This window comes from Typopeltis vanoorti, chromosome 2 (assembly GCF_054136105.1).
Source record: "Typopeltis vanoorti isolate ZY-2024b chromosome 2, IOZ_Tvanoo_1.0, whole genome shotgun sequence".
Classification (NCBI taxonomy): Eukaryota; Metazoa; Arthropoda; class Arachnida; order Uropygi; family Thelyphonidae; genus Typopeltis; species Typopeltis vanoorti.
This window is the reverse complement of record NC_143550.1, coordinates 80948576-80966135: the sequence shown is the minus strand read 5'-3', so window position 1 is coordinate 80966135 and position 17560 is coordinate 80948576. Positions and strand designations below refer to the sequence as shown.

The following is a 17560-nucleotide window of genomic DNA, read 5'->3' as shown; positions in this document are numbered from 1 at the left end:
AGCTAGTATAGAAAACCTCTCACTCCAACACACTGACATAATGGTCAGTTTTGATGTCTCCGTCTTATTCGTCAATGTCCCACTCAAAGATACCCTAGACCTCATCCAAACCAAATTTCTTCCCGATATCTCAGCCCTATTTCAGTTCACCATGAACTCAGGCTATTTCGTTTGGCAAGGAAAATTCTACAAGCAGATAGAGAGGACAGCCATTGGTTCTCCACTCTCTCTGCCCCTGGCCAACTTCTTTATCTTTTTCTTCAACCTTTGAAGAAAAAGCCTTAAACTCTGCCCTCATATGCCCACATAAATACAATTTTTATGCTACACTATATGAATGATGTGATAGCTGTGGATACAATTTCTCAACACTTAAACAATCAACATCCCAGGATCCAGTTTACCTTGGAAAAGGAAAACAACAATCTCCTTTTCCTAGACACTCTGAATACATGCCAGCCTGAATCCCTGGCTTTCTCTGTTTACAAAAAACCTACACATAACAGGTAGATACATTCACCAGCGGTTCCCCCCTTCCCCCCCAACAATATGGGATTATAAAAACCCCATATAAATGGACAAAATTAATCAGTTCAGATAACAATGCTCTAACATAGCAGAGATTACTCTAAATCTATCACCATTCCATACATCCAGGATACATCCGAAAAACTAACAAAAATCCTAAGAAAATATGACCTCACACTAATTACAAACCACATAAGAAATTGGCATCTCTTATCTGCTCTACCAAAGACTAGCTACTTTCCCTAGCCCTACCTAGAGTATACTAGGTCCTTTGCAGTTACATACTGTCCTACTACAACCAGGCATGCAGGACAGCCAATATCAGGATATCTGAACACAAGGACTATATCCAGTTCAACCAATACAGCCACTCAGGACTTGCTGACCATGCATTGGACACTTACCACAGAATACGCTGGAAACTTCCCAAACCTCATCAAATTTGGGTGCATGAGACTGTCCCAAATTTGGGATGCATATATTTTAATATCATCAGCCCAACGACCAAGACAACCCAATTTAGCCCTGTAGGTCCACCTTTTAGGACTCTAGGACCGACTTCAGTTACCTTTCTTCAGCCTCATTTGCTTAATGTGAGTGCCTGCATGCACATATCACTGTTTTGTGATCACTGACGATGGCAATGTAACATTGTTGCCAAAATATAGGTCGTTATTAATTAAAGTTTTTATAATTAATAATTTAGTTTACGTTGTCATTTCCTCAAAAATTAAACATATGTCTAACCAACGTATAAGCTTATCTATAAGAAAAACGAAGAAGTGAAGCAATGTATTACTGTTAAGTTCCATCCAAAAAAAAAAAAGCAATGTTATGTTTACTTTCAGTATTGTGAGCAAAGAAAGTTCAAAAATTCACTATAGTGAACTGAATATTGTAATAAATGATGTCAGTCTTCTTACAAAATTTTTCATTTATTGAACACAGATGATTAATTTTAACTAATCTAAACAGCAGAAGAGTTGTATTAAAATGTAGAGTATTCATTGTGACAGATGCAAAAAAAAAAAGAAAAAAAAGTGGTCTCTATGTCTTTGATGGAATGATAGCGCCAACAAACATGTACTCTGATTGGCTGCTGACAACTGTGCAGAATACAATTCCGATCTTGAGCAGTACTGAGAATTTCTTCTTAAGTAGCTTCTCCAATTTGGAAGTTAGCAATCATGGTATGCCAGGGTGTCCATTCCTCTGCCATCTTTTTAATCTTATAATAGTTCTTGTTGCCCATCCATTTCTTCAAATCATTAACCCAAGAAGTTCTGTTACCAGATGTTATTCCCTCTAATTTTCTCTCATGTATTTCCAGAGACATTTTCAATGCTGATCCTTTTAATAGGTTGCCTGCCATCTTGCACTTCCTCTTTATAAATACTTCCATGAGTGTTTTTTTGATTCCCATTGACTTCATTTTCATTACCTCTTCATTAGTTTCTTTTTATTCTTTTTATTATTATTATTACCCCAAGACCTATGGAGTCAAAGACTCATCTGGGAGGTCCTTTAATCACACACAGAGCTCATCATACCGTGTCTTAAACACACTCAAACGCCTTGAAGACAACACACTCCCAGACAAGGCATTCCAATCATTCACAACTCTGCACGAAAAAAACCTGCCTCTCACTCCCCTACTCACACACCCTCTTTATACAGTTTCCAGGGATGACCTCTGGTTCTCCCCTATCTTCCACTATTTTATGTAGGACTTCTCTAGCATTGATCCTATAACAACCCCTTACCAACTTGTAAGTCTCTATCATATCTTCCTCCTGTCCTCCAGACTCTGCAAATTACATCTTCTCAATCTTTCCTCATACTTGACATTCCAGAGGTCAGAAACTACCTTAGTCAGTTGCCTTTGGACTCTTTCCAACATCTCTTCATCCTTCTTGAAAACCAGGTGACCAAATCTGGGCACAATATTCCATGTGTGGCCTAATCAAAGCCTTATACAACGGAACAAGAATCTCCCTACTTCTACACATCAGTGTCCTCTGCATCATTCCCAGAAGCCTTTTGTGTTGTCTTCACAATTTTGGCGATGTGTCCCCTAAATTTCAGATCCTTATCCACTCTCACCCCCAGATCTCTTATTTCCTCTACCGCCAACAATATATCCTCTCCAAGTATAAATTCTGCATCCCATCTTTATTTTCCAAATTTTAAAACCTTACATATTGCAACATTGCACTCGCATCCCCATTTCCATGCTCACTCAATTTCACTCAGTTTATTCAAGTCTTCTTGTAAGGCCACAACATCTTCTCTACTCTTCATGGTTCGTCCCAACTTTGTATCATCTGCAAACAACTGAATATTTCCATCCAAATCTTCACCAATATCATTAATATACAAGTTAGACAGTAATGACCCTAAAACAGACCCCTGAGGCACTCCACTAGTGACTTTCCTTTTCCTGGATATCACTCCCCCATACACAACTTGTTGATACCTATCAGATAGCCAGTCTCCAATACAATGCACCAATCTAATATCCAACCCCATCTGCTCTGACTGTCAACTTATTATGAGGTACTCTATCAAAAGCCTTTGTGAAATCCAAGTGTATTACTGTGTATCCTTCTCCTCTGTTCAAGGAAGCAGTCACTTTATTGTAATAAGTAAGTAGATTACTAAAACATGACCTCCATTTAGCAAATTGATGCTGTCCATCAAAGATAATACCATTGTTGTCAACCCAACTCTGGATCTTAGTTCTCACAAGCTTCTCCAACAACTTAACCACAACACCTGACACACAGCCTATAGTTTGATGCTTGAGTTTGATCACCTCCTTTATGAAGTGGCACAATCTTGCCCTCCTTCCACTCCTTAGGAACTTGACCGAGTGCAAGACTCGTATTAAAAAAACATGTCAAGGCAGCTGTCAATTTCCTGGCACATTCCTTCAGACGTGGTGATATATTATCAAGTCCCACAGCCTTATTAACATCTAATTTACTCCACTCCCCATATACTTTTTCCTCACTTACAGTAAGTCTCTCCTCTCCATCATCAACTGCTCTCAATCTCTCCATGAAGTCACATTCACAAGATTGAAAGACCTTTATGAGCTGCTCATTAAGTATCTCCACCACACATTCTGCAACAGCTGTCTTTATACCATTTTCTCCAATCAATGTCATCCTTCCATAATCATTCTTTCTTTTGCTGGCTACATATCAAATCACCCCTTTGTAGTTCCACATATACCTTTTTCTCATAGAGGTCCTCACACTGCTGGCAACCACTCAGGTAATCACCTCACGGTCACTCTCACCAATTGGTGGATGATTTGACACCTCATTTATAATTACATCCTTTGATGAGATGACCAAATCCAAGATCCTCAATTCTCGTGTGCCCTCTGTTACATACTGTCTGATTTAGTTATCCCTCAAAAACTCGAGAAACTAATTTTCTTTAATTCCAGTTGCTATCTCATCATTCCAGTCTATATTGCCATAATTAAAATAGCCCATTATGATCACCCTTTTCTTATTTGCTTGGCTAATTTGATTATACATTTTATTATCACCACCATCCATATTACCTGGTCTATAACACATCCAACCAAGTATTTGATTCCATTCACCTCTATCTCACACCATACTGCCTCAAAACCACTGGCACTATTTCCCTCTTGCATTGCTACTTTGTATGGACATAACTCTTTCTCTATCATCAATAGCACTCCCCCTGCCTTTTTCCCCCCTACTATCCTCACAAAACACATCATACCCTTCCATCTCTATTCCTGTCAGGATGTCGTCCTCTTCCAACCATGTCTCACTTATTCCGACAATCTTTGGGTGAACACACGCAATTAATGCAACCATTTCATCTGCCTTGTTTCTTATACTTCTAGCATTTGTATACAAACACGACAGCTCATTTCTGGATCTACAGCTAGTTCCACCGATACCACTCACTCGATGTTATCTCTCTATGCTCGACTGGGGCCATTTCCCTTTCTGCCCATTCATTCTAGAACCCTCCCCAATTCCAACTGTTTCCTCTCGATCCCAGGTCATCCTATTCCTTTCCTGTCTACACATGCTCTCACCTCCTCTTGGAGCATCCACCCTTTTCACGCTGTGTACTCCTGTCCACCCTGAGCCTTCCCGTTTCCCTGCTCCTCTTGCACACCCTTTCTCTCATTTTCTATACTCATACCACTCACTTCTCCATTCATAACCACCTCTTCAATCTCTCCTGTTTTACTCTCCTGCTCTTCCACATCACTTCCCTCTTGATCTGATTCATTCTCTCTACTCACTTCTCTACCTTTCAGCAACAGTCTCTCCAAGCAACTCACACCATTACCACTCAAATGCAGTCCATCGCTCCCATACAGTTCACTTCATCCTTCAAACTCATTACCAACATTAACAAACTGTACTCCCATCTCCTCACACATTTCAGCCAGCATATCATTCATAATCCTTGCTCTCTGCCTCATCTCACAATAGTTATATCTAGGCAACACGCTCACTACCTTTCCTGTCACACATTTTTCTTTTATCCTTCTAAGCAGCCTCCTGATATCCATTCTGATGCTCTCTTTGTCCTCTGTCAAATCATTCATTCCTATTAAAACCATCAACTCCTTTGCTCGCTCCCTCCTCGTAACCAATGCCTCAATCACTCTACTCATTTTACCACCTGGAAAACATACCTTATGCATCCTATCATCCAGCACACCTTTAATAATGGAGTCGCCATACAACGCCACTCACTCATCTTTCATTAACTCTTTCATTCTATCATGATTTGTTTTAATAGTTTTTACCCGAATTTTCTTAATTTCATTCCACATCCATGTCATCTCCTACCTCATCCAATCCAATTTGACTTTTGAATCTCATGTCACATTCTCTCTATCATTCAATCTTTCAAATTTTCCAACTCTAGACCCCCCTCTTCTCACTTTCACTCTCATTCATCCTTCTGTGTTTCTGTACTTTCGGTCCAACATGTGTCCAACTTTCGCTATCATTCATTCTTTCGATTCCTGCATCATGCCATTTCCGGTTTCATTCATTCTCTCAATTTCGTTCCCTTCTGCCACTCTTGCCTCACTTTTTATTGCCTCACACATAACATCCATTATGGTTTTCAGATCACTCGTTTTCTTTTTTTACTGATTTTTTTTGACATTTTTTCATCTCTCTTTCACACCATCCTTCTCTTTCGAACGTGCATTCATTTCCCCCTCGACATTCTCACTACTAACACTTTCTGTCATCAATTTCATGTTAGCATTCATTACTTCCTTATTCAGGTCATACTTCGCACACACACACCCTCCTTCCATCTGCCCTGAACATCCACAAATCATTTATGTAATCAAAAGAATACATATGGCACACCTCACACAATGAAACGACTGAAGTCTTAAGTTAAAGTCATGGAATGACAAGCCGCTGCTATGTTTAATCTGCTGGTTACCACTCTAAGGTCTAATAATAACAACGAATTCATAATTAAGTTTAAGCAAAACAAAATCCCTCACACTAATAATAATGGTAGTGCACAACTTTGTAAAACTTCAGTAATGCCCTATAACTGAGTAAAAAGCCAACGACATTATAAAAAGGGGCACCCCTAAAAAAAATAGGCTAAATAGCCATAAAATTAATAAATTCTTGATATGTATCTTCAAAGGATGCACAAAAGGCTATGACAGTGATAACAAACTTCTTACTTATCAATATCAGATTAAGTGCTTGTATAGCATTAACATCACATCTCAAGGGTCTGTTAGTTTCCTGATTATGGATTTTGTAATATGCTCACATTTTACATCCATAATTCAATGTGGACCATACATAAGATTTTATTATTCTTATTTTATTCTGTTTATTTATTCCTGAGAACATTAGCAAATTATTATTCCAAAATGTTTCTTTTCCATAACTGTTCTTTATTTTATTCCTATAACTGTTGTTCCATCTTCTGTAATTATTACTCCTAAATAATTATAAGCCTATATATTTTAGATGAATCCTGTTGATACTCTTAAATATGTTTTGTTGCTGTTTTTTTTATTTTATTTATTACCATATACTTGGTTTTAGCTATATTTGATACTAAGCCATAATTTTGACTCTTTCTGATTAGTATTGCAACCATATTTTGTAATTCTGTTTATGATTTAGCTGTAAAATTCCAATCAGCAAATGTAATATAAAAATAAATGGCAATGGAATTGTTAATTCTATTGCCATTTATTTTTATTCCCATTTCAATTTCTTCATATTCTTTTATTATCATTTCACTATATATGCAGTATATTGACAACTATAGGGGATATTATACACCCTTGAATCATTCCTCTTTCACTATTTATTGTTTCATTATTAATTTTATTTATAATTTACATCTTCTAATTCCAGTATAATTCTATTATTATTATTATTATTATTATTATTGTAAGTTTTTTTGTATCAATTTGAATGTCTATTAATATTTCTGTTAGCTTTTTTGAAAGTCTATAAAGCATATATATATATATATATATATATATATATATATATATACTATCTGATCAAAAATATCCAGATGCCTGCTCATCCCAACTCCCACTGTTACATGAAAAGCATTATTATGGAATTGGTCCACCTTTTACTGCTATAACAGCTTTCAACCTTCCACTATTTTAGTATGTTGCTGCAGTAATTCCATTCTATTCTTCCAGAAGAAGATTAGTTTGGTGTGTCATTGAAGTCAGGCTTAATTTGGCCTGACTCTCTTTCAGTATTCCAATATATAGCTGGATTTACAATATAAATAGTTGGGGTTGAGATCAGGGCTCTGTGCAGGATAGTCAAGTTCTTCAAAACCCATCTCATCATTTCTTCACAGACCTTGCTTTGTGGATGGAACATTATTGGTGTTGATGCAGGAAAGGGCCTTCACCAAACTGTCACCATAAAGTTGGAAGCATGGAATTGTCTAGAATGTCACAGCAGACTGCAATGTTAAGATCCCCCCCCCTCCCTCCCATTACTGGAGCTAGAGAACCTAGCCCAAACCATGAAAAGCACCCTCGGACCATGACGCTTCCTCTGCCAAACTTCACAGTTGACACAACACATTCAGACAGGTAGTATTCTTCTAGCATCCACCAAACTCAGACTCATCTGTCAGACTGTTGGATGGTGAAGCATGATTCATCACTCCAGAGAATGCGTTTCTGCTGCTCCCAAGTCCAACACTACTGCAGCACTTTACACCGTTTCATCTGAAGCTTGGCATTATCCTTGATGATGCGCAGCTGTGTGGCCATGGTAACCTATGATCTTCAGCTTCCAGTGCACAGTTGTGGAGGCATTTTGAACCTCTGTAGCAAGGGTTTGAACTGAGAATAGGCATTTTTTTTCATGCCACAAACTTCAGAACTCAGTGATCCTGCTCTGAAATTTAACGTGATCTATCAGGTCATGATTGTTCTGTTGTTGCTCCTTGATATTTCTGCTTCTTCACAATAACATCACTTATATCTAATTGGGCTTGCTGCAACAGGGTAAAAATTTCAGAAACTGAGTTTTTGCAAAGGTCACATTCTATGATAGTGCCACAGTGAAAGTCATGCAGTCTTCAATATAGTCCATTTTACTGTTTGTATTTGAAGATTACAAGACTGTGTGTACCTTTTATAACTGTATTAGCCATGGTTATGATATACCATATCCACTACTGCAAACAGATACCAGATATTTTTGATTAGAAAGTATACGATTGATAGTGTATGTTATCTTCAGAGTGGTGGATATGGTATTGGAGAAATTGGTGCAAGTGAGCTCAGGACTGGGTGGATAGGAATATGATACTCTATAAGGGACAACATGGTTTAATAAAGTGACTCCATTTTCACTTTATTATAATAAAGTGACAATGGAGTTGGAAAAGGGAAATGGCTACTCAATGATGTTGCTAGACTTTGCAAAAGCGTTTAGCAAAATTCCACATCGAACTCTGTTCACTACTGGCATACATCACTTCACTCTCACCATGTAGAGGTAGCAGGTAGGATTGAGAAAGATTTATCAAATCCATTGCGTAAAATTATTATTGCTTAAAAAGTGAAATTTAGTGTTTACACTAGTTTTATTATAACATGAGACCACTTAATCAACTCATGTTTGTAAAATATAATTTATATAAATATATATTAAAATATATTTATCCATAGGATGATTTCTGGTGTGTAATGGAAATAGCAGGTATTAAACAACATGTAGCAGCTCTCATAAGGAATAATAGAATTGTTTGCACTAAAGCAACTGTAAGTTTTACTTTTTTTTTTTTTTTTAGTTTTAACAGTGATTGTGCGTGTGTTCTATATGTTTATGTTACATGTTAAACTCTGAACTTATTTTAGATTGCCTGAGTGGATAGAATAACTTTAAGCAATTATTAAACATAGTACATTCATACATTAATATGAAGAAAAGTAATGAAAATCTAATAACTTCACTTTCATGTTATTTGTTACTGTGTGCCTACAAGGGAATTTGGTAGTTCCATTGCCTCTCTTTATAATTATTATTATGAAGGCTCCTTCAGGGAGTCCAAGAACTAATTGAGGTAAGACCATTTTGTCATTCATATCATTGCTAGGTATTTAGGTATGCCTAAATAGCTATCTTATTTCTCCTTGAAAATATTCACCAAAGATGGAATCACATAATTTTAATGGTAACCCATTCCACACACCTACCACACCATGAAAAATAAACAAAACAAAAATAAAAAGAACCTAGATCTCATATGCTTCTTAACCACATCCTTAGTCAGCTTCCAGGGATGATCCTGTATGATTTCCCTTGCTGGGATCATCATAATCCATTAAGCAACTAAGGCAATGCCTAAGAGTGGCAAGTTTGGAGGGTGAAAAAAAACATTGAAATTTTATCTCAACCATTAAAACACCATTTTTTTAATTTGACATATTTTTTTGAATTTAAGAATGCAAAATATTGCTGCATCCTTAAATTCAAGCATATACCCTAACAGTCCAGCCTCTTGCTCATTATCCTAACTCATCACTGTCATACTTAGACACATGCCAACTACTGGCATGTTTGTTTATAATAGAATGTAAATAATAGAATTGTTTGCACTAAAGCAACTGTAAGTTTTACTTTTTTTTGGCCTCTTGGCAACTATTGGCCTCTTTGCTCTTTAATGTATATTATATAAGTCAAGTGGATATTAGATCTAGCATTATTTCTAGCATTTCAGTAATGCTAACTACATTTTCTGATCTTGAGTCCAATATGACTGAGTATTTTCATTTCTCATTATGTTGTCTAAGAGAAACTGTCTAAGAGAACATATGATTACATTCTCTTAGACATTTTCGAATTTCTATGGAAAATTGAGTTCTTTTGGCAAATTTTGAAATTCCTGTGTGAAACTTGGGTTTTTCATATTTTCATATTTTTCATATAGACATTAGAATACTTGCAATTTACAAACAAAAAATACTGTTTGTGGTGGATGTGATAAGTCCCTGGACTCCTTGAGCTATTATTAAATAATAATAATAATAATAATAATAATGAATATTCTGGTGATAAATATCCACAGAAAACAAGAAATAAATTCTGAAATTTCCTTTTTGTTTCAGTTGAAAGGTCTACAGTTTAGTGAATGTTTAGAAATGTCAATATAAATAAATAAAAAAAAAACCAGGATCAAATGAGATGCTTTTTTTTTTTTTTTCCCCAGAATGAAAAAGAATGAAAAAAGTAGAACATTCCAGTCTACAAATGTCAGTAAAAGAAAGAAATTTTATTTCACTGACAGTGAAACAAAGTATAAAGAAACTTTAATTCACTAAGCACAGAGGCAGAACATTTGAAGAATGCAAACTGAAGTAAAAGATTAGATGTCCTACTGCAGAAAGATGCTCTCAATTTCACCATGAATCTGATAATAGTAATAAGAAAAAAAATCAATTGAATTAACCAATACAAGAAAATTTGTGCAACACTAATGAAACAATTATTGAAAATTACATGGTGTCTCAGTAGGGGGATTTAAATTGAAGAACATGAAAGAATTAATTGAAAAAGATAATGTCTCAGAAGTGGTACTATGGAAGTAGAGGTGGAGGGAAATATATGAAATGGAGCTGAGTGTAGAGGTGTGAAGTTTCTCTTAGGGATGTTTCTCTTTGCTTAGAAAGGTGGATGTATGAGTGAATGAATAAGTAAATTGATTAAATAAACAAGAAGAGAAAGAGTGATCATTATGGCGTGTCACCATGAAATTCTGATTTTTGTCCCCTTGCAGACAATCTCACCATGTGCTTCTCTGGCTGAATCATGAAGGGGTTAGATGAATTAGTAGTATCATTAAGCTGTAAAAAAATGGAGGGTATATAAGGAGAAAAGTGATCAACTAGTTCATAAACATACAAGGAATAGCCAAGAAGATTATGGTAAAATCAGCTGATCAGATTAAAGGAAATCCCAGAGAGTTATTTTGTTATGTAATGAGTGAAAAGAAGAAAGATTATGGTTAAGATAATTTTAATGAAAGCTGATAATAGGGAGATGATAGAAGCAGATGGAATAATTGAGTTACTGAGTTATCACTTTTTCTTGCAAGGATATATCATCCAGGCAGAAATCTGCATTAAGAGACATGATGGGGACTGATGTGGCAATGCATTTTACTTGTTCATCACTCTCTGAGCAAAAAATCTACCACTGACACCATTGCTTGTGACACTCTTCCAATCTTCTCAATTTGCAGGGATACTCTCCCCCTCTTGTCAAGTAATGAAGAATTTTCTTTGCATCACTCCTATAAAACCCTTTTGGTAACATGTTTTTATCAAATTTTGCCTTTGACCAACCACCAATACCTATTTTCTCATTAGCACCTCATTGGCACTCACAACAGAGGTGTGTTGTGAGTGCTTTGTCAGTGAACAAGTTCAAGGAGGTATGGTAAGTATTGTATGCTTAGAGTTGGCATGAGCCTTCTGCAATGAGTCGTTGGACTTCATAGAGATGCCTGTGTAATAATAATAATAATAATTCCGTTGTGAACTTGATGATTGTGTGTCACCTCTTTAAGTCAACTTTAGGCGTGTAGAAACTAGAGGTCAAGTGCCCAGATGAGTGTGATGGCATCAAGTAAATCTGTTGGCTCAGGTTTTACTTTTACTATTGCTAATTGTTTAATCTATTCTATGAAAAGGTTGGGGGAGAAGAAGATAAAGGATATTGGCAACTTTATAATCACCCTATCTGCTTACTCATATATTTGATCTTTTCACTGGACAGTTTTGGATTTCATGCAGTTTACTCTCTATGTAAATTTACCATTTAATGAGGGGAGAGCAAACTCATAACTGTATTACCCATCAAGGCTGCAGGAATATTACTTATGACTGTATATTCTGATAATTTCCTTACTTCCATAGGTTACTGTGAGGACCTCGGCAAGGTATTTAAATAATTCATGTTGAACTTGATACCATTTGTGATGGGAGCAGATATCTGGTTTATTAATTTCTCCATCCATCATTTCACTCAACATCAGCAGATGTTGTATGGTCACTCTGCACCTCAGTGATGTGCCCCACAAATTCTCTCTGGGTAATCCTGTTGTAGGCTTTTCTTGAGAAATTCAACTCTACAATGACCAGTCACTCCAGACACCATCCATCCAATTGAGGGTGTCCAGGAATTTTACCTTTTATCAAGACGTCGTCCTTCCATTCTTTGTATGTGTCCAAAATATTTTAGAATTCTTCTCAATACTCTTAAGAAGTCCTGAAATTCTACTGATCCTTTTCCTATGACTTCTTTAGCTTCCAAGTTTCATATGTATAAGTGACAACTAAGGAAACAGCTGCAGTTGGGATCCATAGCTTTGCTTCTGGAACGAGATCTCTTCTTCCAAACTTTAAATAAATTTTTTGACTATTGTTCTAGCCATTCCTAGTCTTTTTCTGATGTCTTCTGAACAGCAATTCTTCACACTGATAATGGATCCCAGGTATTCAAACTTGCCAACTTCCTCAATTGTTTCTCCATTAAGGTTCAGCACTTGTTTCTCAGGACCTTCCCTGACTATATTTCCTTCAAGAACCTTCCCATTTTAATGGGCAGTAATAAAAAGTTTTTGAATGTGCTGAAAACTTTCAAAAACTTTTGAGTAATCTGTGAAACACATTATCAAAGGAAGTCTCAACTCTTTATACTTCACAATGATCTGATTAAGGCAAAAGATCTGATCTTTGATACCCTTGCCTTTCCTGAAACTGCCTGTTCCTCAGGCATCTCAGTCTCAACTTTGACTTCAGTCCTATTTAGAATCCTATGGTTCACCACAACAAATACAAACTTGAAAGACTTATTTTAGAATCAGCAGTAAATTTAAGAAAGCAACCAAATCTCAATAAATATGGTTGTTGAAAGTTTATTTTTCACTTGGTCAGACTATAATAAATTTAGTTTAATCCTTTATCCAAGTGTGTGCAAACAAAGTTTGCGCCTGAAAGTATCTTCAGGACTGGGGTAAAGTGGTACAACACCGGGCAACTCTTTGCAAAGGTGGAGCAAGCTACCAACACTCCTATCTCAGTATCTCCCACAATGCAAAACACATCTCCTTGCAGGTATGTATAATGTTATGCATTAAGGGAAGGGCCACTACCCAGACTGGTTTCGACCTTTATTGAGGTCTCTTCAGTGGGAGCCAGGCCCAAGTGGAGATACCAAGGCAGAAGCATTAGCAAGGTCATCTCCTCCAATAGGAGCTGCCAAACGGTGTGCCACCTTTTTATTAAATTACTCTGGATTTAGAGAAAGATGTTGAAAGTTTATTTTTCACTTGGTCAGACTATAATAAATTTAGTTTAATCCTTTATCCAAGTGTGTGCAAACAAAGGGTTTTAAACTAAATTTATTATAGTTTGACCAAGTGAAAAATAAACTTTCAACATCTTTCTTTAAATCCAGAGTAATTTAATAAAAAGTAATTTAGTAAAAATCACTGATCTCGGTAGTGGCCCTTCCCTTAATGCATAACATTATACATATCCGCAAGGAGATGTGTTTTGCATTGTGGGAGATACTGAGATAGGAGATAGGATGTTGGTAGCTAGGTTGTACATGAAAATTGTGAGAGTGTGAATGATAGTATAAATGGTTTCTCAGAGAACAAAAAAGATGAGATAGATGCATTGAGTGAGATCGCGTTGTTGAATAGTGCAATAGAAAGAGCAAAACAGCAGCTAGAGTGCATGAACAAAAGTAGACTGAATGAACCAACCAATAATAAAAGGTATGACAGGAAAAATAGACGTATGAATGTGAACATGAACAAAATGAAGGATAGAGTGCTGTATGGAGACTCGTTAGTACGAGGTGTGTTAGTAGAGGATTTGACAAAATCGTACCAACCTGGTGCTACCATAAAGGACGTAACTGCGTCTATTAGAGAGCAAAAGGAAAGGGTGAAAGAAATGATTGTTGTGGCAGGTACGAATGATTTGAAAGGAGATAAAATGGAAATGATAGAAGACCTGAATGAATTGTTTGAGGTAGCAAATGAAAAGAGTGAGAGAGTTAGAATGATTAGTCTGTTGCCACGGTATGACAGTGAAATGTTTAAAAGGAGGGCTATAATTGCAAATGACTTTATGCGTGGGTTATGTATGACGAGTGGTGTGGAATTTGTGGATGTGTGGAGTGAGTTTGATGGGCGAAAGGATCTATATAAGATGGATGGCTTGCATTTGAATGGTTACGGTGTAAGAAGACTTGAGAAAGTGTTGCTGAATGTAGTGGATGTGCAAATTCAGGGAAACTAGATTTGTTAGGGGAGGGGGGTAGAGATACAGTCCTTATGGAGGCAGTTGAATGTAAGAATGAATATAATATGCCAGAGTAAATAAGGACAACAAATCAGAGTGGGATAGTTAATATAAGGCATCAAGGTAGGGTTGGGGCTAATGGGGGTCTTAAATTCATGTACACTAATACTAGGAGTATTAGGAACAAGAAGGAAGAGTTTTTGGCCATGGTTGGCACTTCCAGACCACAGGTTATAGGTATTAGTGAAACATGGCTGACTGTAGATGATATAACTAGTGGGATTGAATGTGATAGGTTTAGTGTGTTCAGGAATGACAGAGAGAATAAAATGGGGGGAGGAGTATTGTTGATGATAGCTGATGAGCTCCAGCCAAGGAGAATAGAAGTTGAATTGCAGGATAGAGAAAAGAGCACATTTGAGGCCATTTGGTGTGAGATTGTGGCTAGCAGAACTAAATATACAATTGGGTGCTGCTATAGACCAGGTGATGGAAAAGATGGTGGTGACAGTATGCACAAGCAAATAGAAGAAATGGGTGGAAGCAGGGTGATTATTATGGGAGATTTCAACTATGGTCGCATTGATTGAAGTGAGGAGAGGACACACGGGAGGAAGGAACTGGATTTTATGCGATTATTAAGGGATAACTATCTGCTACAGCATGTAATGGAAAATACTAGGGGTCAGAGAGTGCTTGACCTAGTAATTACATCTGAGGATTTGGCTGTAACAAATATGACCACATTGCCACCAATCGGTGAGAGTGATCATAGGGTCTTAACTTGGGAGGTGGCTAAAGGTGTAGAATTTTCAATTAAGACAGGGTACATGTGGAATTATCGGGCGGGAAAGTATGACAAGCTTAGGAGTTTGATTGGTTCAGTGCCATGGCATGTACAACTGCAAGGACTAGAAGTTGATAGTGCATGGGAGGTAGTTAAGAAGTGCTTGCTTGAAGCAATGGCTGACTGTATACCTAGAGTCCGAATAATAAATCAAGTAGGGGTTAAATGGATGAATAACACCATTAAGCTTGAGTTGCAAAAAAAGAAACAACTATGGAGGGAATTTAAGGAGAAGGGTGACCGGCAGGCACATGAATGGTATAAAGCGCAGGCCAGAAGGGTGACGAGTGTGGTAAGAAAAGCAAAAAAGGATTACGAAAGAACATTGGCCATGCAGGCTAAAGAGAATCCTAAACAGTTTTTTAGATATGTAGCAAGTAAAAGGAAAAATGTACATGGCAGATTGATTTTAAAGAATGCCGATGATAGGGAGGTAACTGAATCAGTTGAGATAGTTGAGTTACTGAGTGAGCACTTTGCAAAAGTATATCATCCAGGTGGTGACATTGCAGAAACGAATAAACCAGTAGATTATACGGGAATTGTGGTTAATGAAGTGGAGGTGAGTAGTCTATTGCATAACCTCAATGTCAATACATCTGTGGGATTGGATGGTATACCAGCTCGTGTTGTACGAGAAGCAGCTAAAGAATTGTCAGTACCCTTGACCATTTTGTTTAATTTGAGTCTCGGGTCTGGGTTAGTCCCAAGCGGGTGGAAAGAGGGGAAAATAGTTCCACTGCATAAAGGTGGTTCCAAGACTGCTGTTGTAAATTACCGACCGATTAGCATATCAGGAATCATTGTCAAGGTCTTAGAGAAATTAGTCAAGAAAAGAATACAGGATTGGATAGATGAAAATGGGATATTGTATGGGGGACAACATGGTTTTGTGAAGGGTAGGTCATGCCTCAGTAACTTGCTCACGTATTATAACACAGTGACGGCTGAACTGGATAAGGGTAATGGGTTTACGGTGATTCTACTGGACCTTGCCAAGGCCTTTGACAGGATTCCACGTGGAATTCTAATCAGTAAATTGCAGCATATGGGAATGGACATAGGGTTGGTGAGATGGATAGGAGGGTGGTTGACAGAGAGATATCAGAGAGTGGTTTACTCGGGAGTAGAGTCCACAAGACGGCCTGTGACTAGTGGTGTGCCACAAGGATCTGTTCTTGGACCACTGCTGTTTAATTTGTTCATAAATGATATAGGAAATAATCTGAGAGGAACAGTTCATTTGTTTGCGGATGATGCGAAGTTGGGTAGGGCAAGAGTGAATGCAGATGACGTCAAAATTTTGCAGGATGATTTGGATAGATTGGAGGTCTGGGCTAAGGAGAATGGATGTCAGTTTAATGTGGCAAAATGTAAGGTTATGCATTTTGGGGTGAAAAGATTGGCGGCAGTTTACTGCATTGGTGGAACCCTGCTCCAGGAAATTGATGAGGCACGAGATTTAGGAGTGTTGGTGGATAAGGAATTGAAATTTAGGGGACACATTGCAAAAGTGACCAAAACAGCTCATCAAATCACTTGGTTGCTGAAGAATACGTTGACAAGCAGAGACAAGCAGGTTATTGTTCCTCTCTATCGAGCCTTGATAAGACCCCATCTAGACTACTGTGCTCAGATTTGGTCACCTAGGTTTCTTCTTGATGGGGAGGAGGTGGAGAGGATCCAGAGGCGAGTGACCAAGATGATAGCAGGTCTGTGGAATGAACCGTATGAGAACGGGTTGAGGATTTGTGGGTTGCAAAAATTGGTTGATAGGCGGAGGAGGGGAGATATGATTGAGACATTCAAATTACTGAAGGGTTTCTATAAAATTAATTCAGAAGATATTTTTGAGAACAGGGCTGGTTGTGGGAGGACTAGGGGACATCCATGGAAACTGGGCAAAAGTGTGGTTAGTAAAGGTGTTAGAGCTGGGTTCTTTACTTTTAGAGTAGTGAATGAGTGGAATGCGCTCCCTGAGTCTGTAGTGGATGCTGTGACAGTGAATGAGTTTAAGGCGAGGTATGATAGATACTGTATGAATGTCAAATAGTTGTGATGAATATGATTTGGGGCCTCCCTCGATGAGTCTAATGACTCCCTGGAGTTGCCCGTAATAATAGTAATAGGAGTGTTGGTAGCTTGCTCCACCTTTGCAAGGAGTTGCCCGGTGTTGTACCACTTTATCCCAGTCCTGAAGATACTTTCAGGCACAAACTTTGTTTGCACACACTTGGATAAAGGATTAAACTAAATTTAAAATATGGTTGTGTTATTAAACTTCCCAATATGTGGGAAACTTTAATTATTAGGTC

The 17560-nt window shown here is 37.5% G+C and overlaps 1 protein-coding gene across 1 annotated transcript in view; it reads left to right on the top strand.

The window, feature by feature from the left end:
- Positions 1 to 17560, top strand: part of LOC150109208 (plexin-B-like) — a 792153-nt gene that overhangs the window by 450869 nt on the left and 323724 nt on the right. Inside the window, exon 14 of the mRNA XM_090406262.1 lies at positions 8750 to 8842. Coding sequence (XP_090262388.1) covers positions 8750 to 8842 — 93 coding nt within the window. The remainder of the gene's footprint in view (positions 1 to 8749; positions 8843 to 17560) is intronic.